The 25655-nt window shown below is 43.1% G+C and overlaps 1 protein-coding gene across 1 annotated transcript in view; it reads right to left on the reverse strand.

Moving 5' to 3' along the window:
- Positions 1–25655, reverse strand: part of B4GALT1 (beta-1,4-galactosyltransferase 1) — a 98588-nt gene that overhangs the window by 48489 nt on the left and 24444 nt on the right. Inside the window, exon 2 of the mRNA XM_040325527.1 lies at positions 4709–4944. Within this exon, the coding sequence (XP_040181461.1) occupies positions 4709–4944 (236 nt within the window). The remainder of the gene's footprint in view (positions 1–4708; positions 4945–25655) is intronic.

Below are 25655 nucleotides of genomic sequence, written 5' to 3' on the forward strand. Positions count from 1 at the left end.
CCAGGAGCCAATGCAAAGCCGGAAAAGACATTCGGAGCCGCGGCCCCTAAAGGAGGAAGAAGTGAAAATAGATACAGGCATAAATCAGACAAGTGAACACAAATAAAAATAAATTGCCAATTTTTTTTTTTAAGGGTGCACATTAGTGCTGCATGGTTAAGAGTGAAAAATGTGGGTGGAACTCTGCTTTAAGTATAACTACAAGCTTGGCACACCTATTTGTGTGCCGTTTCTCCCATTCTTCTTTGCAGGACCTCATAAGCTCCATCAGGTTGGATGGGGAGCATCGGTGCACAGCCATTTTCAGATCTCTCCAGAGATGTTAAATCGGGTTCAAGTCTGGGCTCTGGCTGGGCCACTCAAGGACATTTAGAGTTGTCTCTTAGCCACTCCTTTGTTATCTTGGCTGTGTGCTTAGGGTCATTGTCCTGTTGGAAGACAACCTTCGCTCCATTCTGAGTGCTCAGGAGCAGGTTTTCATTAAGGACGTCCCTTTACATTGCTGCATTAATCTTTCCCTCGATCTTCACTAGTCTCCTAGTCCATGCCACTGAAAAACATCCCCACAGCAGGATGCTGCCACCACCATGCTTTACTGTAGGGACCATACTGACCTGATTGGTGGAGTGCTGCAGAGATAGTTGGTCTCCTCTCTCCACAGAGAAACACTTGAGCTGTCAGTGACCACAGGGTTCTTGGTCCCCTACCTAAGGCCCTTCTGCCCCAATTGCTCAGTTTTGGCTGGGTGGCCCGCTCTAGGAAGGAGTCTTGGTGGTTAAAAATTTCTTCCATTTACGATGGAAGGCCACTGTGCTCATTGGGACCGTCAATGCTGCAGAAAGTTTTCTTTTACCTTCCCCAAATCTGTACCTCAATACAATACAGACAATTCCTTGGGCTTCATGGCTTGGTTTGTGCTCTGACATGCACTGTTAACTGGTAGACCTTATATAGACAGGTGTGTGCCTTTCCAAATCATGTCCATTTAACTGAATTTACCACAGGTGGACTCCATTAAGACGTAGAAACATCTCAAGGATGATTAGAAAGGATTTCAAACAAACTTTGTTTACGTTGTCATTATGGGGTTTGGTTTGTAGAATTTTAAAGGAAAATAATCCATTTTGGAATAAGGCTGTAACATAAAATGTAGAAAAGTAAAGCACTGTGAATACTTTCCGGATGCATTGCATGTACAGACATGAGACATGCAGGAAATGAGGAGACATTTCTAGCAAACTGTCACATTGGAAGTTTACAACTACAGCCATCTGCTATAACAAAATGGCAGCCGGGTCTGGGTTCAGTTATTCTGACTGGGCGTCATATGACGTCCAGCAGGATAACTGCCAGGGCGCGTGGCGATCGATGGTGCGGCATGTCAGTCTGACACACCACTACACTAATCTCCGAAATGGAGGCTCTTTACCATGTGATCAGCAGTGTTGGCTGATCAGTGTAAAACAGGAAGAGCCGTTTATCAGCTTTTCCTCACTCGCGTCTGACAGACACGAGTGAAGGAGAGCCGATTGGCGGCTCTGACAGAGGGGTCTGCACCGATTATTAGCGCAGCCCCTCCGGATGTCCACATTAGACCACCAGGAATGCCCCCCACATGGATGAACAGGTACGCCCCCCATGGCCGCCAGGGATATCACACAGTGTCCAAAATATGCCAGTGCCCACAAATGGTGCCAGTCCAAACCCACTAATGCCTGCCAGATGTCTGATTGCCAGCAGTGCCACCCATAAGTATCCATCAGTGCAGCCTTTCAGTGCCCATTGGTTCCGCCTTATCAGTGCCCATTACTGCAGTCTTATTAGTGCACTTCAGTGAAGGAGAAAACGTACTTTTTTTTACAAATTTTTGGTCTTTTTATTTGGTGCGCAAAAAATAAAAACCTCAGCAGTGATCAAAATATCACCAAAAGAAAGCGCTATTTGTGGAAAGAAAATAAGTTTGTTTGGGTACAGTGTAGCATGATTGCGCAATTGTCCTTTAAAGTGTGGCAGTGCTAAAAATTGGCCTGGGCAAGAAGGGGGTGTAAGTGTGTGGTATTGAAGTGTTAAAGAGATTTGACCAGACTTGGCTTAACAAAGTTGGCTGAAGAACTGGTAGAAGAAACAGGCTACATACAGACAAGTCTGTGGGTCAAACATTGCTATGGAAACCAGCACAACCCGCAGAATGGACAGAAGCAAGCTTATGGCCTCTGCAAGCAGTCTGCTAAAAACTGGGCGCTTTGGATAATGTCTTGCATGACCTTGGTAAAAACCCCAACCAAGAGGGCAGAGGACCCAGACAATAATGGGATTTCATGATTCTAAGCAATAGAAAGTGACAGCTGTTAGCAAGTGAGGGTTGGATGACCAAAGTTCAATGTGGCTTTTGCAAGGAGGTGCACCAGTAGGCTCCATTAATGCTGTATGGCAGGTAAGAGGGAGATATAGGTGTTATACCCTTCAAAAGGCAAAAATGGCAAGTAGGTGACCTATGTAATTGGATGGCTTCCGATGCTGGGCCTTACAGAGACTTGCTAAGTGGGTCTTCAGAGACAGGACAAGTGCTGAGGTAATGCCTACAACTCTGGACCTGGAAAGTGCTCCACAGCTAGCATTTATCAGAATGGAGTCTACAAAACGCCCAACTCAGAACTCAGTGCCTGAAAGTCACTACAAAGCTATCTCTGCATTGTCAAGGCCAGTGAGGTCTAAACATTGTACTCCAAAAACAAAAAGGACAACTAAGCCAGATAGCTGCAGAGACAATACTCCATCAGGCTTCATTGAAGAGAAGAGAAGGAAAAAAACAAAAAAAACAAAAAACAAAAAAAAAACGTCAGCAAAAAAACAAAACAGGTAGATCACCAGAGCTGAAGAAAAGATGTTCATCCTCCTAGGACACTAGCAAAAAAAAGGAATGCCGACAGTAGAAGCAATTAGAAAACTAATTATTTTTTATAAAGGTCACGTGTGGGCCTTTAGCCAAAGCGAACAATCAACAATTCCATTCATTTCACAAAGAAATGAGAAAAGGATGTTGTATATGTAAATTTTTATGGCAGTAAACTGGATGAGGGAGACAACCCTTGTAAATTTTACAAAATGTTAATAAACGAAAGACACAATTTAAAAAGGATGGGAACACAAAGCAATATTTCACTGGGGTGCTCACTAAACCTCTGACTTGCTACTGCATATAACTGTACATTTTCACATGCCTACAGAGCCAATTATTAAATGCTTGCCAAAAGTGTCAGGAGCCTACACATTGCAAAGTATCTGCTTTTTTTTCTGAACACAGTCTACGTGCTTTAGGTTGGCCAAAGTCGTATTACAAATTAGATAAATGTGTAAACATATATGATGCAGAACTAAAGAAGTCGTAACCTCTTTTTTTGATTTATAATCAACTCATTGGTAAGCCAAGTACACGTTGCATTTGGTCCTGCTGGAATTGGTTCTGCCATTGCCAAGCAGCATGGTTGTACAGTTCAGACATCCTCTCCAGCCACACATCTCGAAAGGAGAATGATTTGTGAGTGACAACGTTGGCCTTTGGTAATAGGGGCCACTCTTAAAATCAGCGTTGCCATTAAAAAAAAAAAAAAAAAAAAAAAAAACACACATGGAATGCTTGTAGCTTCTTGTACACCTACGCAAGTCCTGGCCAATAGATCTTTTGCCTTTATGCATGAGCAATTAGCACTGTGGGACAGAGACACACATGGTACCAGTCCCTACAATGAGGATTGCTTAATCATAAAAGTCAAAAGATCACAGAGCGCCGTCTGGCTGTATGATCCTTTGGCTGGTGAGCACAGAAAGCTGAGTGATCTTTTACCACAATGATCAATCAGCGCTTTCAGGGTACAACTAAAAATTGTTCATTCCTAATAAAAAAAAAAAAAGAACAGTCACATTACAGAAGGCGCAGGGGGCTCAGTGCTGGCGGTACCTACCACCATAGGAACACCCATATTTCGAGCTTTAGAATGGTGTGGAGCTATAGCCAGCAAGAAAGGGTATTTTAATGTTTAACAGGACCACACCACTGATCCATACAAGCCCAAGCGCTACATTGCACTTGGTCCCCTTTGTGAAAAAATAAAAAATAAAAAGTTTAAAATTTGTTTTGTGAGAGTTCTTTAAATCTAAAATACTTCCAAGTTTCAAAGAATTCAAGTTCTTAAAAGGGATGTACAATGCAAGCATACAATAGCAATGGCAGTATTTTCTACACTGCTTGCAATGGTGTAATTAACATCTATGGTACAAACGCAAAAAGAGTAAGAACATTTACAGTGTTAATATCAAATAACACATTCATTCCTATATTTCATAAAAAAAATAATGCTAGAATCATGTATGGTTTGAAATTCAGCAACAGATATATTACCCGAGCTGTGAGAAAAGTCATAAAGTGTTTCAGAATGATCAGAGTTCAGTTTACAGTGGTAATACGTGAATTGGGAAGAATGTTTTTTTTTTCTCCAGGCACAAAAAAAAAAAAAAAGTTCAACTCTGAAAAGTAGAAATTGCCCTTTTTTTTTTTTTTAAAGACAGCTGAAAAACATTTTCCAGGTCTTAAAAAAATTATTGTTATGCACATATATCTTTAAACATGTGGTTCACAGCAGAAAAATAATGCTTGGTCATAATATTTATAGGCCATCCTTCAGAGTAGGAGAAAAAGCACACCGCTTACCTGATTTATCACATAAACACCGTAGTCAAGTTGCTGTCTTTGTAAAATAGGGTGCAGGTAATATAACCAATACTTCAGATGTTCATCACGATTTCTGAATGGAATAATGAGGGCTACTTTCTGCACTGCCTTGCAGTCCTTTGGCTTGAATCGCCCTCCTTCCATTACATTTGGGTTGGTTTTCTTCACGTCGTCTAGATTAACGGATATTGAAAACTCAATCCTTAAAGGGCCCACTGGAAAGGAAGACCAAAAATATTTTGCTTCATGAATTCTTTGATCTTAAAATTTGTACCAAACATGCATAATCTGCACCACTTTACAAAAACATTAAGCCATTCATACCAATCCCAATCTGCCCCATTAGTGCAATTACACACTATTGCCAACACATTGCATGCGATTCGCACAGCATTGCTGCGCAAAGCATATGCAATTTCTGTGAAATGCAAATTCAGCCATTAAATTGTATGGCTGAACTCGCATTGGATTGGCACGAAAACAAGGTGCAGGAACTTTTTTTCCCCCCACACTGGAATCGGATTGCATTGGTGTTGCCATCCATGAGATTGATTCCTGTACAAATTCACAATTTGCACTGCGATTCGATGTGAGGCTGCAAGTAACTTTCTGACACCCACAGCGGTTCGCAGAGGACAATGTGAACTGCCTGTGAGAGAGATGTGGGAACCAGCACTGGAATCACGTTGGTTCCCGCATTGCAATAGTGTAAGCTCAAACTTAAAGATTTTCATCTCAAATGTGTTGTGCAGCGCTGTTTTGGGCTCCAAGAACCTGGTAGTTCTAGGATTGTAATCCGTGGATTTTTGAAACTGCCAAAACATTCTTCTCAGTCTGACGCAACCAGCTGAGTCACAAAAGTCTAGAAAAAAAAAAAAAACACTTGATTTAAAATTCTTTCTCCCTACAAGTAATTGGTGCCAATTTTAGTCAGACGGTGGAAAAATAAACTACTGGGAGATTTAAAGCTCATCTAAAACCAACACAAATGCAATATTGCAATCTACCAATCTTTGGATGAGGTGGTTGCATTATTTTGTCAGACTCATTTTCTACTTGGCAACGTTGCCCATGGATGGCTACACTCTTTCACTGTGTATGGAGGAAGCCATGGTTGACCGCTAGGCTGGAATTCAAACACGTTCCTTAGTCATTTCCACTACATGAATGTTAAAGGTATTAGTAGCTTACAAAAGTAAGAATAAGGAGGTTTGTGCTTTCTGTTAAGCTCATAGGAAGTGACTATTTCTGGCAAGATCAAAAAAAGGTATTTCCTGTACTTTCTAAAAAAAATGATTTTTTTTACTTGCCGGGTATACTGTGGCTAGTGTTTCCCAATAAGATTCACTCATCGGGGGGGCTGCAGTCTTTATTTGATTATATTATTTATTGGATTATATTCTTTATTTCCACTATTACCATATTTCCCATACAGTTTGATCCTAAGCGCGGTACTCTCCATTATCATAGTGTTTCCCAATAGGCATCAAGAAAAAGCTTTTATGGCAATTTCTCTTCCATTGAGGGACACAAAATTCAGCAACAGCTGGGACATTTAAGATCATTTCAACCAAGGTGTGGGCAACAGCCACTGACAGATGCAAGCAGAGACTAGGGGCTGTTTGCAACTCAGGACCATCAGAAGGACCAACACTCAAATTTGAACCAGATGAGATTAGGTTCCTGCTAAAACAGGGTAATCTGCCAACGATGATCAACCTGATGTTCAATACCAAGAACAAAAAGATCACCACAAGCCAGAATAACGATAGCTGAATTAACACTGCCTACATGAGCAGGAGGGCAAAACCCAACAACCCACAAAAACTAGTGGAACCACATACTGTAATTATCTGATCAGGAACAAACAGACCAACAACTTGATATGAACAACAGAAACGAGGGAAAATCCCCAGAAGAACAGATCTCTGGAGAGAACCTTGGCCAAAAAAAGTCTAACCAGTCTACAAGCGAAAGGCCCCAGCTTCACACTCTCCAACCCTTGGAATTTAGGGAAGAAAGATTCCATACATACACATATATATTAGAGGTCGACCGATGTATATCGGCCGGCCGATATATCGGGCCAATATTCGGTCATTTTGGAGAAATCGGCATCGGCCGATTATTATCCAAATGTGGCCGATATTTAGCAAATCTGCATCAGCAGAGTGTGGAGAAGGAAGGAGGAACATGGGGTTCTCCACACTGTCTGCAGAGCAGCTCCGTGTGTGTGAAACACAGAAGGGAGCTGTCACTAGCACGGTCTGATGTCGGCGTGGGCGGGACTCAGCTGTCCAACACCAGCCAATGGGATGAGATCATTGGCTGGATAGCTGCTGAGGCCTGCCCACCCCGGGTCCCGCCCACCTCCAACATCACAATGAATCTGATCTCCCCTCTCTCTGAAGCACCATGTGAAACTGTATGAGAGAGTGAGTTTCACACAGCTACATTATGTGCTGTAAAACCTGCCAGTGCCATCTGCTAATGCCAACCAGTGTCATCCAGTGCCACCTGCCAAAGCCACGTGCCAATGCCAACCAGTGCCATCTGCCAGTGCTAACTATTGCCATCCAGTGCCACGTGCCAGTGATATCTGTCAGTACCAACCAGTGCCACCTGCCAATGCTAACTAGTGCCATCCAGTGCCACCTGCCAGTGCCATCTAGTGCCACCTGCCAATCAGAGCCATCGGCTAGTGCCAATTTGTTCCATCCAGTGCCAATTAGTGCCACCTGCCAAAAAAAAAAAAAAAAAATCGGCATCATATATCGGCCATCAGCCGCCCCGATTTCTAAATATCTATCTATCTATCAAAAAAAAAAAGCACACAATCTTGCAACCATGTAAAATGCGCATAAGGATAGCCAAAGGATCCCGGAGATTAGTAGAAAACCCAAGGTGCCACCGGAGAAGTCTGTCTGACTAAAGAAAAAAAGGCAGAGTGCACATTTAGTATCACAATGAGGGTAGGAAAGAATGAAGGCATACCACAACCAAGAATGGTTCATGTGAACACCAGAAGAGCAAAACCTATAGGATGTTAACACCTGGGAGGTATCCAAGGTCTGACAGAGGAACTCCGCGGGACCCGTCTACCCTTGATTCAGATAATGGTCCTAAGAATTATCTAACCCACCTGGAGGTATCCACTGCCATACAGCAAGGGGCAAGAAGCCAAATTAAAAAGAGAATAGAGGAAGGCAGAGACCACACAATTCACCCTTAAAAGCAGAGTGCCACCCAAAAGTGGACCTTCTGCTTACATGCTTCCTCCCCCTCCGGTGTCACATTTGGCACCTTTCAGGGGGGGGGGGACCCGTTTGCGAAAGGTCCCCTTCTCCTGGAAGTTTGCCCCTCCTTCTCCTTCCCCCACTGCGCCAATTAGAAAGCGCAGCATGCTTTGCGCATGTGCAGTAGGGAACCAAAAGTGAAGCCGAAATTCTTCACTGCCCGGTTCCCTTACCAGGAATGGTGGCGGCAGTACCCAGGAGTCAATCTGTAGATTGGCTGGGGTGCCTACATCGCGGGCTCCCTAGACAGATAAGTCATTGCTGACTTACAATTTTTTGGGCTGGACCTCCTCTTTAAACTGACTTTTCGCTAGCAGAAATTCAAAAAATTTTTAGTTTGATTTAATAGTTGGTGGGGTCAAATCGACATTGAATTTTCTTGTCACTATGGTCAAAAACAAAATGTCGTAAAATGACAAACTTCTCAAACAAATTTCTAAACAGTATGTGGTTTGCATTTTGGAAATTTTATTTATTCAAAATTTAATGTTAAAAGCGAATAAAGCTTTGAAGTGACATTCATACAAACATTCTTTCAAAGATCTGTATAGCCAGCTTCAAACACGAATAGGTTGCACTAGGGGCTTGGTTTAGAAAGACCATCTGGAAAACTCAACTCAAATCCAAGCCCCCAGGAATAGGCGAGGCCGACAAAGACAAGAGTCAACCAGAAAGTGAAAAGGCTGTTTGTAGGGTACATGTCTCTAGAAACTTCTGATCCCAATCTGTGCAACCATTTTCTACTCTGCCTTTAGGCAATCCCTGAAAACTCATCTCTGCTTATGATTCAAAAAAGGTATTTATTACTCTTTGTATCACTTGGCACTCCCTTTCACATTGTAAGCTGTGACAAGAACACCCTATTTCTTTTGTGCAAATTATATTTAACTGTACTCATTTTACAGCAGCTGTTTATGAAGAGCAATAACATGTTTGCATGGTTTGAAAGACATTACAATTGTTGGGCGGGCCGTGTCATTTTACAATAAGGCAAACAGTTACCGTATATACACCGAGTATCAGCCGAGGCACCCAATTTTACCACCAAAAAAAAAAAAGGGGGGGGGGGGGGGGAACGTATTGACTCGAGTACAAGCCTAGGGCACACTGTGCCCATCTGCAGCCTCACCTTGTTTACGGTCACCCGCTGGGTCAGGCAACGGTTTGGCGGTGTTCTGTCTAACAGCAGCCGTCCACTGCAACAAAGCCCTGCCTCCTCCTCATCCATGATACACAGAACACTGATTAAGTTTCCCAGCATTCCATCAGTGTTGCATCTATCACGGACGAGGAGGAGAGGCTTTGTTACAGTGGACGGCCGCTGTTTGCCAGAACACCACCGAACAGTTGCATGACACAGCAGGAGACGTCACTCGAGTATAAGCCGAGGGGGGCTTTTTCAGCATAAAAAAAATGTGCTAAAAAAGTCAGCTGATACAGTAATTATAAACACATTGCATCTGCTTTAAAGAGGCGCTCCAAGCTCCTTCAGAAAAAAATAAAAGTCAGCAGCTTCAACTAGCTACTGTAGCTGTGGACCTTTAATATTAGGACACTTACCCGTCCTAGAATCCAGCAGTTTCTTCACCCCAGCCGATTCTTCAATCGGCTCTCAGGGGCTGCCGCTGCCATTTCTTGTAAGGGAAACCTTGTGGCTTTACAGCCAACTCCCTACTGTGCATGTGTGAAGCGTTCTGCCCTTTGTGAAGGGCCTTGGGGCAGCAGGAGGGGGGCCGACCAGGTACCCACTCCCCCCGAAAGGTGCCAAATGTGGCAGCGGCGCAAACAAGTAGAGCTTCCCCTTGTGGGTGGAGATCCACTTTAAGGGATCTGTGTTTGATGGTCAAGTCCTAAGATTTACACAACTCTGCCAGACAGCACAACCAGGTTGGTGACAAGAGTTTTCTGTGCTGAAGACAAGCAATACAGTTCTGTGAACTCATTTACTTTGTCGCACAGTAATTTGCCATTATTGCCACCTCATAGGGGGCTTTATGCAGCCATTCACCTCTAAGGTTGACTATGCGCAGCACCTGTGGCTTACCAAGCACAGGAAAACAAAGGGAATTTAAAGTTATGAATATTTTCAGCCTGTTTCCATCTCATTGTATGAAAGATTTGGTCTTGTGCACAGTTAATATTCAATACAAACTTCCTAAGGCAACATATTGAATCATATGCAAATAGAAAAGCAAGTGGCAGTCTTTTCATGCTTTTTCATTTTAATTTTTAAGCACAATTATTGGATTGCATTTCACGTTTGAATCACACAAATATTGAGCCAACACATGTGCCACCATGGGAATAGTTTTCCTATGGTGGCACACAGAGAACAGGAGCAGCCAATAAGTAGAATGTCATAAAAAAACAAAGGCAGAACCACCAAAATCACCTCAAACCTCGATTTCGTTTTTTTTATAAAAACAAACATGCCTATACTTGCCTGCTCTGTGCATTCGTTTTGCACAGAGCAGCCCAATCATCATCATCATCATCATCATCTGGAGTGCTGGCCCCTCCTCTTCATCGGTTAACCCCACAGAAAACCTATTTCCATGGGGGAACCCACGCGGGCTCGCTCCCAAGTCATCCATGCAGCAGGACTTGCCCCCACATCACTGGATTAGATTTTTTTTTTTTTATAAAATGATAAAAAACACACGCACACACTTCCAGTGAGAATTTGGGTTTTACAGTATCTTTTTGCTGTACTTATGATTGACGTTTCCTTTAGCATGTATACCCCAAAAGCACATGAAAAGTGCTTACACAAAATATGTCAGCTAGAATGAACAAAGTGATAAAAACGCTGCAATGCTCATTTCCTAATTCCTGCAATGCTCATTTCCTAAGTGAGAAAGGAAAGCAAGGGTGGAGCACACACAGTGCTGTCATACTCTAAACCAAGTACTGTACCTAGAATATATTAGCTGCACTCCAGAACACCACAAACTATGCTAATAGTTTAAAGAATTTTGATTTGTTGATGATAAAGCACAATTTTTCACTCTACAATAAAAAAAAAAAAAGTATAAGTTGGGAGAAATACTTTGCAAGAACTGTACACCAATTTTTAACAATCATAAGCGTCTACACATTTTCCAATAGGACACATAAGCACATGCATATTGCTTGCTATGGCTTGGGTATCAGCAGCTATTTTATTACACAGCGTTTCCCAACACTGAAAACTGCGTCCCTGTATGTGTGTACTTCAAAAAAGTATATTACAAAAGCATTTCCCTAAAAAAATTACGACAGTAGTAACTAACAAAGTGATATAAAATACAGTGGCAAGAAAAGGTATGTTCACCCCTTTGAATTAACAGCAGCAATTTGTCACAAAACGTGATCGGATCCTCATGTAAAGTCCTTGTTCACACAACTGTGACTTTTTGAACCCTGCGCGCCTTCATTGCGGCTCGCATACAATTTCTTTAAACAGAAGTCAATGCAAGTGGTGTTGAAGTTGCACCAAAGTAGTGCAGGAACCTTTTTCTAAGTCAGAGCGACTTGAATCACAGCAATTAGAACAGTTCCATTGCCTTTAATGGGGCGCGACTTGTCTTTGAACTCTCAAGTCGCATGACACGTAGTGGCAGTATGAACCAGGGCTTAGTCACAATAGACAAAGAGACAAATACAATGGGTTTAAGCTGATCACACAAACTACTCAAATTTTTCATGTCTTATTGAACACACCCATTTAGAACTCACAGTATTGGAGGAAGAAGTCAGTTAATAGTCAAACCTCCTTTTCGAAGCCATTACCTATAGCAAGCACTTTCTGTAGCTCTGGCCCACACTTTAAGAGAATTTTTGACCATTCCTTTTAAGAGCCCTTTCACATGTGCGGACCGTATGTCCGCATTTCATCCATCCGTTTGCGGATGAAAACAGGACATACATTGGTCCCTATGTGATTGCGGGTGTCGGCGGATGAACATCCGCTGATACCCGTAATCACCCGCCTCCGCAAAGCTCCGATTTTGCGGACGGAAGAAAACCCAATTTTTTCTTCCGTCTGCGTATCGGATGAACACGGACACACGGTCCGTGTTCAACTGATCCCCCCATAGGGGAGCGCAGAGGAAAGACAGGGCGGTCGCTCCACAGTGTGCGGGGACCGCCCTGTCAGCCGACGGCTCGGCTGGGATTTTATGGAGGATCCCCGCTGAGCTTTACAGGCACACGGAGGCGGATCATTACTGATCCGCCTCGTGTGAAAGGGCCCTTACAAAACTACTTCAGCTCAGACACATTTGGAGGATTCTTGTGTGAAAGGCTCTTGAGGTCATGCCACAGCATCTCTGGTGAAACTACAAAACTGTCAAGTGTCATGGAGGAAGCTTCTGCCAGTGTTGGAGTCTTCAGGTAAGACTTGTGTCCCGAGAGTTTAAGGTTAAAGTACTTTGAATGACAATTTCGCGGTCATACAACACTATACCCAAATGAAATGTTTATCATTTTTTTCCCCACAAATAGAGCTGGTGGTATTTGATGAAAAAATGAAAAGACCGAATTTAATATATTTTTTGCAAACAGGTAATTTTTCTCCTTCATTGATGTACACTGATGGGCACCGAAAAAGCAGCAAGGGTGGGCACCGATACACGACACTGATGGGTGGCAGTGATAGGTTACACCAATAGGCAGCACTGATGAGGCACTGACAGGTGGTAATTGTGAGCACAGATGAGGCAGATTTTGCCTCCTTCCTCTTTGGGACCGATGTCCCTTGCACATTAGCCGGGGATCGGCTTTTTTTTCTCCCGACACATAAGAGCGCGGTTTAAATGAATACATTTTATACATATTTTTCACTTATGAGCTGCTCTCATCACCAGTAATTGCTCACACTGACAACCAGTCACAGGTTTGGGATATTCCCCCCCTCCCCCCTTATTTTTTCCTATTAACGCCTAGTACTGCAGTCAAGAAATGTAGACTAGTAGCTTCCAAGAAATTAGAAACTTTTACCCCACCCCCCTTTGTTCAGGGTTTAAGAACAGCATAATGTGCTTGTTGGATCCATGGGTGAACGCAGATTTTTTTTTCAGGGTGGGAATCATTTTAAGGTCACCCTTAAGCCCTCTGCCCCTTTTCAACAATGTCATGAAGGGGAGGGGCTTTGTCATCACAAAGCACGATAACCCTGCCCTCTTCCACTGAAACATTTAGTACATTTTTGGGTGGGGAATGTACCCGTTTTTACCGTGGCAAAAACATGTAAAATATTTTGCGACCACAGCAAGTGAAGGTATAAAACACACACTTAGGCAAAATTCAACTTTCAGTGCCGACACTTTGAATGACCAAATGATTTTTTTTTCCCCACACAGATGAAGCTTTCTTTTGGTGGTGTTTAATCACCACTGGGCTTTTTAGTTTTGCTACACAAAAGACTGAAAATAAAGTTTTAGCTTCTATTAAGATTTTGCAAATAAGTAGTTCTCTTTCACTGAGGAGGATGCACTGACGGGTACTGATGAGGCAGCGCTGATAGGGGACATTAATAGGTGGCAATGTTTGGTAGCACTGATAGAACTAGTTAAACAGCATGTTGCTTTCAGTGGGTGGTGCTGTGAAAAAGAATAATGTAGTTCAATGTGACCACCATATGGCAATTATTGGGTTAAATCAGGTGGTGAGGAGGCAACATTTCCTTCCCACCACCTCTCAAACTCCTCTGAAAAGCGATCCAAGCACTGATCTTTTCAGAAAGGCAATAGTCACTACCACACATGTGAAGGAGCCCCAAGTGTAGCCAAAGCATACAGGGAAGTAAAGTGTAAAATAAATCTCTGTGATACACAGTCTGTGCTGACAGGTCATGCAGACACATTCCACAAGCAGTCAGCTTATAACGGAAGAGAACAGTGATCAGGAGCCTGTGACAGAGGGGGGGATGGAGATCCAGCAAAGTGAACTTATGTTTGAACACTTTACTTCCCTGCACTTGTCTTTGGGCACTGTAGAAAAAAAAAAAAAAAAAAAAAAAAAAAAAAAAGGACAGGGAGAAGAGAGATGCACATGACCCCCATGGTAGGATTCCAAAATGAGATTTAGGGCTTTCACACGGAGCGGATCCGTATTGATCCGCTCAGTTAGCCCATTTGGCTCAGCAGGGATTCCTCCGTTAATCCCCGCTGAGCTGTCGGCGGACAGGGCGGTCCCCGCACACAGTGCAGAGACCGCCCCGTCTCCCCTATGAGGAATAAGATGAATACAGACCGTGTGTCCGTATTCATCCGATCCGCCGGACGGAAGAAAAATAGGGTTTTCTTCCGTCCGCAAAAGCGGATCTTTGCGGACGGTTGTGGACGTTAGCGGATGCATCATCCGCCAACGTCTGCAATCTCATAGGGATACATTACAAGTCCGTAAATGGACTTGTAATAAACGGAACGTTTGTCCGTACGTCTGAAAGGGCCCTTATATTCGGCAGTGTTTGTTATGAAGCGTGTTCAAAACAGCCGAGTTTAACTAATTATCAATGTTATTATGTTCAAGTGCATATTATGTGTAGGAGGCAAAGCTAACCTACATAGCTTTTAAAATGTCGCTCCCCAGCATCATTGCCAACAGGCTTCGCAAAATCTTACTGCTTCTGGTAATTGGTCGTTATGGCATTTTAAACTTGCGATTATAAAAGGCGGGGTGTCTCACACCCAAGATAAACACACACACACACACACACACACACACACACACACGTAAAGCATATCTTAGACCCTTTCCACAATAGCACATCTAACTTTTTGGAGATGGAAAAGGGGACTAGTAACAAAAAGGTATGTCGGTAAAGAACCAGCCACTGCCACACCCCTGTGACATGGAGACATACACTGGTTATACCCACAAGTGCTTTTTGTAGTATTCCTTTATACTGAGAAGAGAAGGTGGTTTAGCACCGTTAGGAGCTATGCGCTAGGGCAGTGGTCTCAAAACTGGCCTAAGGGCCGGATGCAGCCCTTTGCTTGCCTTTTTTGGCCCCTGGGACACTTCTTCCTTTGATAGGAGGCACTATTACCACCACTGACACCAACAGCGAGGCATGCTTCCTCCCTCTGACAACCAATGATGGGGCATAACTTTTTCCTGATACCAGCAATGGGGTACTACTCCTCCCACTGACATCAACGGAAGGGGGCACTATTCCACCCCTGAATACCATCGATGGGACACCATTAGTTCTACCAACCACATGGGTGGTATGTATTTTTTTTACTCCCACTGACAACCAAGCCTGAGGCATTATCTACTTCCCCAATGGCCACAGTCTGTCCCCCTCTAAATCCTGAAGGATAGTAAACTGGTCTTTTGTTTAGAAGTTTTGAAGACCCCTGTACTAGAGCATTTAGCCCTGGTTCACATTGCTGCTACTTCACAAGTAGCTTGATTTCGAAGTAGCAAGGTCAGCGTGATTTCAGGTGCTACTTGATAGACATCTGTGTGGCTTTATGCACAGATGTCTATTGAAGTCGCACCAAAAAAAAAAAAAACAGTAGTGCAGGAACTACTTTTGCAAATCAGTGCGGCGTCACAAATTCGCACCAATTGGAACAGTGCCATTGCCACCAATAGGCTGCAACTTGTCAAGCGATTTGATCTCAAATCGCATGACAAATCGCTCCAATGTGAACCTAGGCTTAGCCCATAGTCCTCCAATCCCAGCACTTTTCGTGCATTTGGAGGCACAGGTGCAGCATCCAGCCCCACTGCCTGCAGCTTAACAGAGTGAATGCTGTACCGAGTGTTACTCACATTTATGGCCTATGCATTAGGGACATATGCCCAAAATGCAGAATATGCCAATGGGGGCACAGGCATTCAGAGGTGCATAACTAGAATACATTTATTGTGTTCCTGGTATACATCCCAAAAAGCATGGTGCTCTAAATGCATGTACCACGCGGTACAGTGGTCAGCCCCATCCATAGCATATTTCATTCTGCCATTTATTTTGACAGGTTGCAGACAATGACCGGATGATTCACCTATGCCTCCCGGATGTACTTTAAAGAAATGGACACACATGGGCTAAATGCCTAGCATGCAAGGAGCCTTAACATACAAAGTAAATAAAAAGATAGTATTCCCAATATTGATTTCCCAGTGTTTGTACAAGTGTCTCCTGGGTATGCACCCCCTTACCCTCATGAACGCCTAATCAAAAATGGCCCTAAATAGTGTATTTGTGAATGGAAAGGAAATTGTACTGCAAGCTTCTCTGGAGGCAGAGTGATCTAAATGGTGCTTGATGGTTAATGCATAATACTGTAGCACTATAAAATTAAAGAAACCTATGACCAACTACAATAGATAGAACCTTTGCACACCTATTTATACAACAGCAATAAAGAGGAATAAGAATGGGCGTTTCCCTAGGTATAATTTTTTTTTCGCTTCATGGCAGAGACAGACATGGGAAATGTTGTTTACTACCTTTGATAGCCAATCATGACAACAGAAGCAAGTTCCGCGTTCCGATGATTACTTTAAGACCAGAAGCTGTTGTGTCATCCGGATCTCGATGATTGATCCCAACACAAAAGGGTAAAGTATTGAACGCGTCACAATTTTTCTAGGAAAATATATTTCTAAAAGGTGTCATTGACCTGAAATTTGGTTTCTTTGTATGTATGGATTGCATGGGTTGTTACCTATGTGTGGTGAAAATGTCACGTCAATAGCACCTTTAGAAATACATTTACCTAGACAACTGGTGACGAGTTCAATGCTTATTTTACCCGCTGTATATGTGGCAGCATAGCATAAGGCCCAGTATGCGTTACCACATATACGTGGGAAGGGTGTTAATGAGGCAAATCAGCTTGATAGATTTACAAAAACGCTGGCTATGACATGCAATGTCTGCTTGTCATACTTCTGTAAACACTAGAAAGGCAATGAACTCTTGTGAAAGCACTCTTATGAAGGGACATCTTTAGCAGATAAGCGACTCAAATATGTATACTTTACATATTTCTATAAACACAAAAGACAGCGATAAAAACCCAACTGGGGTTCTAACTCCTCTCCACTTAAATAATTTTCCCCTTTAGATATATTTAAAAACTTACTAAAATTGATGGCAACTGCTCTAGAGTTGCATTCACTGATCACAATATAGACCTTAACTAAAAGGGGACCTGTACTAAGAGCAATGCTGCCATTGTTGATAACCTTGTGAAAATGATATGTGCCTGGTTGTCCAAATAAGCAGATTAGAAAGTCAAAGTGACACTGGAACCGATTTGCATGTGTGTTGCAGGTTAGCGATTAATAAAGTGGTAAAGCTGACTGAGGGAATTTGTTTTTTCAGAAGTAGACATTACCAATAGCAGGCTTAAAGGAACACTAAAGGTTTGTTTTTTATTAGATCAATTGATTGCTGTAAGCTAGAGCACTTAAATATGACTTCCTTTTGACCTCCAAAATACAGTAATCCAGGTTTGAAAATGCCATTTCCTGTCTCTCCTCTTCTTGCTTTCCACCAGCATCTGAGCCGTTTTGCATGGTGGAAAGCAGAATGTGCTCACCCCCTCCCTATGACTACAGCCCTGCGTGAAGATTCTCTCTTATCCCTCACAGGCATGGAGGCTAAGCTTAAAGCGGATGTGCCATGGGAACAAAATATTAAAAGCCAGCAGCTACAAATACTGCAGCTGCTGACTTTTAATATTAGGACACTTACCTGTCCTGGAGTCCAGCGCCGATCGCAGCAGAGCACGAGCGATCGCTCGTCACTCTGCTGCTCCCCCCGCCATCCACGCTGAGGGAACCAGGAAGTGAAGCGCTGCGGCTTCACTGCCCGGTTCCCTACGGCGCATGCGCGAGTCGCGCTGCGCCCGCCGATTGGCTCACACGCTGTGTGCTGGGAGCCGAGTGTTCCCAGCACACAACGGGCGACAGACGGGATGTGACGGAATGCCCGTCTTTCGCCCGTAGCGTGTGGCCGGAAGTGGGTGCAAATACCTGTCTTTAGACAGGTGTCTGCACCCCCCTCCCCCCTGAAAGGTGTCAAATGTGACACCGGAGGGGGGGCGGGTTCCGATCAGCGGGACTCCACTTTAGGGTGGAGGACCGCTTTAATGGGAACTGTAGTTCCCATTAGGCCGTGATGTAGCAAGAATGAATGTGCACCGCAAACCAGGAAGTCAGTGAGAATAACGATTCAGGAGTGCTGGAGGTGAATAAAACAGCTCGATTTCAACAGGTATCAAACTAGTTATAATGCAAAACATTACTTTTTACTTTATCAGCTACTGTCAGACTTTAATTTAAGAGGAAAATATTTTTTTGTCTTTACAACCCCTTTAATACTTAATTTCAAGATTTCTTTAATCCCTGTAAAATGTTACAGGCCCGCAATACGCTATAAACAACTTCTAAATAAAACAAACTACAATACAGTACTGGACAGTAATAGGCATGTGCATTATACAACCGATTTGTTGCCATTTAAGTTCGGATCATATATCACTGGTAAGGTTTTTATTTATTTAATCATGGTATACCTAGTGGTAGTTAGTTATATTTAACCACACTGGTTCACTGACTAAATCCTACTAGGTGAATAATCCTGTATTACCATTTGTAAAAGGTGGCCATGGGTTGTTTGTATTGTGGTCTGTGTCCCTGCTGTGGAGATTCGCTCACTCCATCTGTCCTGGTCAGCATTGTCTCTAGTACAGAAAACCCATTAAAAAATATAACGCTTTGACTTGTCACACGAACATGTGATGAGGAGAAGTCGTCAATGGGGACGTCTAAGCCCTGGTTCAGACCTGTGTGGCTTTGAAACTGCACTACATCAGCAAGATTTCAAAGCCACAGATCAGTGCAATTTACACCGCCGATTTCATTGCGGCTTGCAAAAAAGTAGCGCAGGAACCTTTTTTATAATCGCTGCGATGCGAGTTGCCATAAGAACGGTTCCATTGCCGGCAATGGGGTGGGACTTGTCAAGCGATTTGGAACTGTCAAATAGCATGACAAGTCGCACTGGTATAAACAAGGGCCAAATAGGGGACTTTGCTTAGATTCACATTGGAGCGATTTGTCATGCGATTTGAGAGCTCAAATCACAAGACAAGTCGCAGCCTATTGGAGGTAATGGCACTGTTCTAATCGATGCGACACAGATTTGCAAAAGTATTTCTTGCACTACTTTTGCCCATTTCAGGTGCGACTTCATGCATGAAGCCACACAGATGTCTATCAAGTAGCACCTGAAATCGCGCTGACCTTGCTACTTTGAAATTGCACTACTTTAAGTGAACCAGGGCGTCATCTCACTTTAGAACAGGCCTCAAAAAAAAAAAGTGTAAAGACCAGTTTGATTCTTGGTTCGCTTTTTCTCTTTTCACAAATTGTATGCATGTGTGAAGATCTGCAGAGGTAATTGTTAAAGGGGTTGTAAAGGTTCGTCTTTTATTCTCTAAATTGGTTCCTTTAAGCTAGTGCATTGTTGGTTCACTTACCTTTTCTTTCGATTTCCCTTCTAAATCTTTGTTTGAATTTCTCACTTCCTGTTTCTCCTCAGTAAGCTTTCCACCATCATCCGAGTGGTGGAAAGTCATTTAGAACAGCTTACTGAAGACCTTACTGAGGAAAAACAGGAAGTGAGAAATTCAGACAAAGAAAAAAAAACATTTAGAAGGGAAATTGAAGAAAAAAGGTAAGTGAACCAACAATGCACTAGCTTAAAGTAACCCATTTAGAAAATAAAAAAACAAACCTTTACAACCCCTTTAAGCCACGGCGTTACTTAAAGGGGCTGTAAAGGTTAAAAAAAAAAATCCCTAAATAGCTTCCTTTACCTTAGTGCAGTCCTCCTTCACTTACCTCATTCTTTGATTTTGCTTTTAAAATGTCCTTATTTCTTCTGAGAAATGCTCACTTCCTGTTCTTCTGTCTGTAACTACACACAGTAATGCAACACTTTCTCCCTGGTGTGGAGAAAGCCTCTTGAGGGGGCGAGCAGGAGTGTCAGGAGGCCCACTTACACACAGCTCTTTTCTCTATCTGCAATGTAGGATAGCGTCCTGACCCTCCTGCTCGCCCCCTCAAGAGGCTTTCTCCACACCAGGGAGAAAGTGTCGCATTACTGTGTTTAGTTACAGGCAGAAGAACAGGAAGTGAGGATTTCTCAGAAGAAATAAGGACTTTAAAAAGCAATATTGAAGGATGAGGTAAGTGAAGGAGGACTGCACTAAGGTAAAACCATTTGGGAAAAAACATTTTTACCTTTACAACCACTTTAAGTCATCTGATTTTTACAGGTCCCTGTCAAACTGGAGCATATGGATCGGAGCAGTGTTTACAATGTACAATAACTTTAGTTTTCCTCATCCCCAATCCTTGTACATAGAATTCTAACCTCATTCAGCCTGGCACGGCAAGTCTAGTCGGCGCTCACAGGCTAGACCTCTGGCTTTCTTTAGCTGCACCATACACTAGACACCAACTACTATACCGACAGATGACCACGGCACTCCACAGAAACAATGAAGCTCGTACTCCTTTCTTTGCCCGTGTGTCAACTAGGGCCACTACTTTCTATGGATTCTCACATACGCACAAGCAGAGCCATCACGTGCACTTTGTTGACAAAGGCTACCCCTACAAGAAATCCTCGTCAGCATTTCACAGGGGATTTTTCAACAGACTAGAGAGTGTAGAAGCTCAGAAAACTCGTAATGCTGTTTAGAGAAGGGACTACGTTAGCAAGACTAAAGAGGAAATGCCACACAAGGAAATGGCTTGACATATTTGTGCAGTTAAAAAGAAGGTCATGAGGATTGGTAAATGAGAGCATGAAATGGTGAAGAGCAAGTAGAATTTTTACGCTCTCAAAAAAAAAAAAACTGTAAAGCAGATATTTGAAATCAAAAAGTTTGCATTTATTATTTAAATAGGGTAGGGATTTGTCAAATGATTCACTTACTGGAAAATGTGTGGAGGAGAAATGAGATTGAGAAATGCTCGAGAAAGAAAAACATTTTTGGATTGTGGGTTATCTGTTAAGTGGATTGATCTGGATGGCAGAATAGGATTTTTGTATTTACCATAAAGTCTTTCATGCCCTACAAACGCCTCTGGACTTGGACTGTCTTCTTAGCAAAAATCTGTAGTAAGGCAACAGTGGTACTAGCCCACTGACCCCAAGGCCCTGTTAACGGACTTGTAATACATCCCTATGGGATCGCGTCCGTTAGCGGATGGAGCATCCGCTAACGTCCGCGTCCGTCCGGCGGAACGGAACTGATGCAGACGGACACATGGTCCGTCTGCATCAGGTTCCCCATAGGACAGAGCGGAGCTGAGACAGGGCGGTCTCTGCACTGTGTGCGGGGACCGCCCTATCCACCGACAGCTCAGCGGGAATCCCCGCTGAGCCGACGGAGACACACAGAGCGGACCCAGAAACGGTCCGCTCCGTGTAAAAGAGCCCTAAAGGGTATTACAGGACCTTAGAGCGATGGATACTTCCTAGTAAAAAAGAGGGAGAGGAACTTCCGATCAGAATTCTCTGTTTAATGTGGGGGTCCTCGTGAGATGGAATACAAAAAGTAATTCATTTACTCTAGGAAGGCAGGTCACAAACAACCAACTCAGATTACACAGTTGGCTGGCTACAAGAGAAGATCTAAAAAAAAAAAAAAAAAAAAAACACACATTCTAAATGTGAAACTTTTAGCCTCCAGATGAAGTCCAATGGAGGTCATATCAAAAGACTGATGCATGGGGGAAATCACTTGACAACTTGGGAATAGTCTGTTCTGGAGAACTAGACTCTGCAGTAGGGAAGAAGGCACCATTCCCTCCCTGGACAGAGACAAGAGACTACCGGCAAAACAGACCAATTTGGCACCTTGCTCCAACGTGTGAACGGAAAAGGACAGCATGCAGAAGAAGGGGACCATGATGAAAAGATAATTCCCCAAACAATGCCACAAACCCTGAGGGGGCATGCAGAAAAAAAAAAAAAAAAAAAAGCTACATTTCAGAAAAGGATCAAAAGGTCCACTGATGTTATGATCGGGGACGGTGTGCAGTTTTAATTCGCGTGATACAATAAAACACGTCATTATAATGATTATTATGTTAGGGATGTGGCACAGAGGATAACCACTCTTGCCAAATTTTGCTTTGCAATTTTTGAATCATGATTACCGGGGATGCAGAATTGCGCGATTTGTAATGACACATCACAAATGTAAGATTTGACAGTTCTTCAGGAAGTGCAACACTTAAGCCCCATACACACCATCAGTTCTTCAGGTTTATCAAAACCATCTAATATGAGGTCAAACCTTAAGAGTTTCAATTCGCAGGCAATCAGGCAGGCCCTTGCACTACATGGTTTTGGTAAACCTGAAGAGGAAAACCTGCAGGAAAACTGATCGGCCCGGATTCACGTAGCACTTACGCCGACATATCTCGAGATACACCGCGCAAGTCTATCTATGCGCCCGACTCTGAAAGCAAGATACGCCTGAAACTAGGCTTCATCCGACCGACGTAAGTTTCCTACGCCGTCGTATTGGAGCGCATATTTACGCTGGCCGCAAGGGGCGCTCCCATTGATTTATGATTTGAATATGCAAATGAGTGAGATACGCCGATTCACGAACGTACTTGCGCCCGGCGCATTAATATACGCGGTTTACGTAAGGCTTACGTCCGGCGTATAGTTATTTCCCATCTATGAGGCGCAACTCATGCAAAGTTATGGACCAGGGAACAGCCGTCGTATTTTATGTCGTTTACGTAGTAGTACGTGAATAGGGATGGGCGTAGGTTACGTTCACGTCGTAGGCAGTGCTTCGACGTATCTTAGGCGTTCGTCCCGACGTGATTCCGAGCATGCGCACCGGGATACGTCCATGAGCCGGCGCATGCGCTGTTCGTTATTCGTATCTTGATGGCGCTCGGCCCATCATTTACATGGGGTCACGCCTCATTAGCATGGCTCACGCCCACTGCCACTTACGAGTTACGCCGAGGGAACCCAGCGTAGATTTGGGAGCAAGTGCTTTGTGAATACTGTGCTCGCCACTCTGCGCGACGTCGGCGTAGCGTATATTCGATACGCTACCCCGGCATAACTATGCGCCGCTGTATGTGAATCCGGGCCATAGTGTGTATGGGGCTTTACATTTTCCCATGTAGTTTGTCTTGTGTGGACAATGACAATTCAGGAAAATATAATTCATTAAGTAAAATTTCTCCAGGTTTATATGTACAATCTACATCAGAATATCTAGGTAAAACAAAGAGAAAAAAATTGCATTACACCAGATATGTGAAAAAAAATATATACGTTTTAATCCCACTCACGCGAACCATCCAGAATGGTGAAATATGCTCATTATTTTTAAAGCAATTTCCCTCCTCTCAAAACATGCAACTGACAAATTTCAGGAAGTACCGGTATTCAACAGAAAACAGAATTGTTATATTAAGAAAAAAAATTATACATAATTACTTATTCAATTTTGAGAGGAAACACATTCGCCCATATGCATTTAACTGCTTTGTTGACATGACTGCAATAATATAAATGCAAAATCTGTCCACTCCTGTATAGGCTAGTAGTTTACAGCCCCAACATGTAAAAAGACAAAATGCCTGGTTTCCTATGGTGTTGGTTGCAATCAAAGCTTTGTTTAATGTAAAGTTCACACCACACAGGCACTTATTTCCAGCACATCTGCAATGCATAGCCTTGGCAAAATGCCTCATTTCCTATGGTGGTGTTACTTCACACAACCTCATGACTATTCACTAAAGTTCTGTGACAAAAAGCAAAAACATGCAATGCACCACGACTGGTGCTTCAGCAAATGTCTCTCCCAGCATACACCAGAAGCCATGCGATCAGCAAAGCTCACTGGTATGAAAGCCAATGGTTGCAAGGGACTCCGTATTTCACACACGTGAAGGCATCATTACCTCAAGACCAATTAAGAAATAAGGGGCCCAGTCAGTCCAACCCAAGAGTCAATATGCTACTTCAAAAGGTGTGCTTGTACAACTAAGACTTGTAAACGCTTTTAATTAACGACTCCAGGGACTTGTAAAACACTGACTGAAGACAGGGTGTGAGCCAGTTACAAGGTGTAGGTGGATAAAACATCTAGGAAATCTTGTGTATAATTTAAAAGCTTGTAATCTGCTGTCACTATATAGTGAGCAGATATTTTGAAATGTAATTTATTTTGGCACAAAGTCAGATTTTCCAGCTAAAAAGGCATTGTACACCAAATATTTTTTTATTAGCTAGGTTATGTACCGTATATACTTGAGTATAAGCCGACCCAAATATAAGCCAAGGCACCTAATTTTACCACAAAAAACTGGGAAAATGTATTGACTCGAGTAGAAGCCTAGGGTAGGAAATGCAGCAGCTAATATAAGCTGAAAAGAGTGTCAACAATGCCCATCTGCATCCTCACTGTGCCCACCGCAAGCCTCACTGTGCCCACTGCAAGCCTCACTACAAAACCCCTCCGAGAGTCTCTGCCTATGTGGAGAGGGGTGTGTGCGTGCGCCTTTCCTCCAATCAGCAATTTTAGCTATCTTGGCTGTATGCCCAGACATCTCACACTGTTAACCAGGAAGAGGAGAATTCCTTAAAGCGGGGGTTCACCCTAAAACTTTTTTTTTTTTTATGTACCATCCCATCCCATCCAGCATACTTGCATCAGCTATAGTATGTTTTTTTTCGCCGCTGTATTTACCGTTTATTCGCTCAGTTTCGTTTCAGACTCTGGCGGGGAAATAGGCGTTCCTATGAAGAGGGGAACATGATTGACGTGCGGCTTTGGCGCGTCACGCGTTCGGAAAATAGCCGTAATAGGACTCGGATATATACGGCGCCTGCGCAGTCAGCTCCTAGTCTGTGCGCAGGCGACGTATAGCGCCGCGAAGAGCCGAGTCCCCATCGGATATTTTCGGAAGGCGATGACGCCCTTTACCCGCACATCAATCGTCTCCTGGGAGGATCAACACTCACTCCCAAGAGACATTGCGCAGAGCTCCACGTCGGGGAAAAGGAGAGACACGCCCACTTCCCGCAAGGAAGAAGACGCGGAAGTGAGGCTGAAGACAGGTAAGTTTACACATTGAAAAAAAAATGACAACGCTACAAGCCTTTATTAAGGCTGGAGATAGGTTAGGTAAAAAGTTAATTTTAAGGAAGAACCTCCGCTTTAACACGTTCTGAACTTTCTAAACAGTATTGAAAATAATCGTTTGTTGCAGCCCTAATTTATGATCGATTAGTTGGCCGATTTTTTTTTTTTTTAAAGGTTATTAATCGAAACAATTTGCTGCAAAATGCGTTTGATTTTTTTGGGCCAATCTATTGGGTAGATAAAAAAAAAAAAAAAAAATTGCCGCAAAAACGAATTGCATGCTTTTCTGTAGCTTCTCCATTGAAGTATATTGAACCAAAAAAACAAAATGGCACAGGTGTGCATTAAAAAAAAAGTCCTTGCCCTTTACATATATGCAGCAGCTGAAAAAAGCATGGATGTTAACGTGTCCCATAGGAAACAATGTAAATGAATTGAAGTGTTTCTGCAAAAAGCACCAAAAAACACAGACCCAGGCCT

The sequence above is a fragment of the Rana temporaria genome, chromosome 1 (genome assembly GCF_905171775.1).
Source record: "Rana temporaria chromosome 1, aRanTem1.1, whole genome shotgun sequence".
In the NCBI taxonomy this organism is placed as follows: domain Eukaryota; kingdom Metazoa; phylum Chordata; class Amphibia; order Anura; family Ranidae; genus Rana; species Rana temporaria.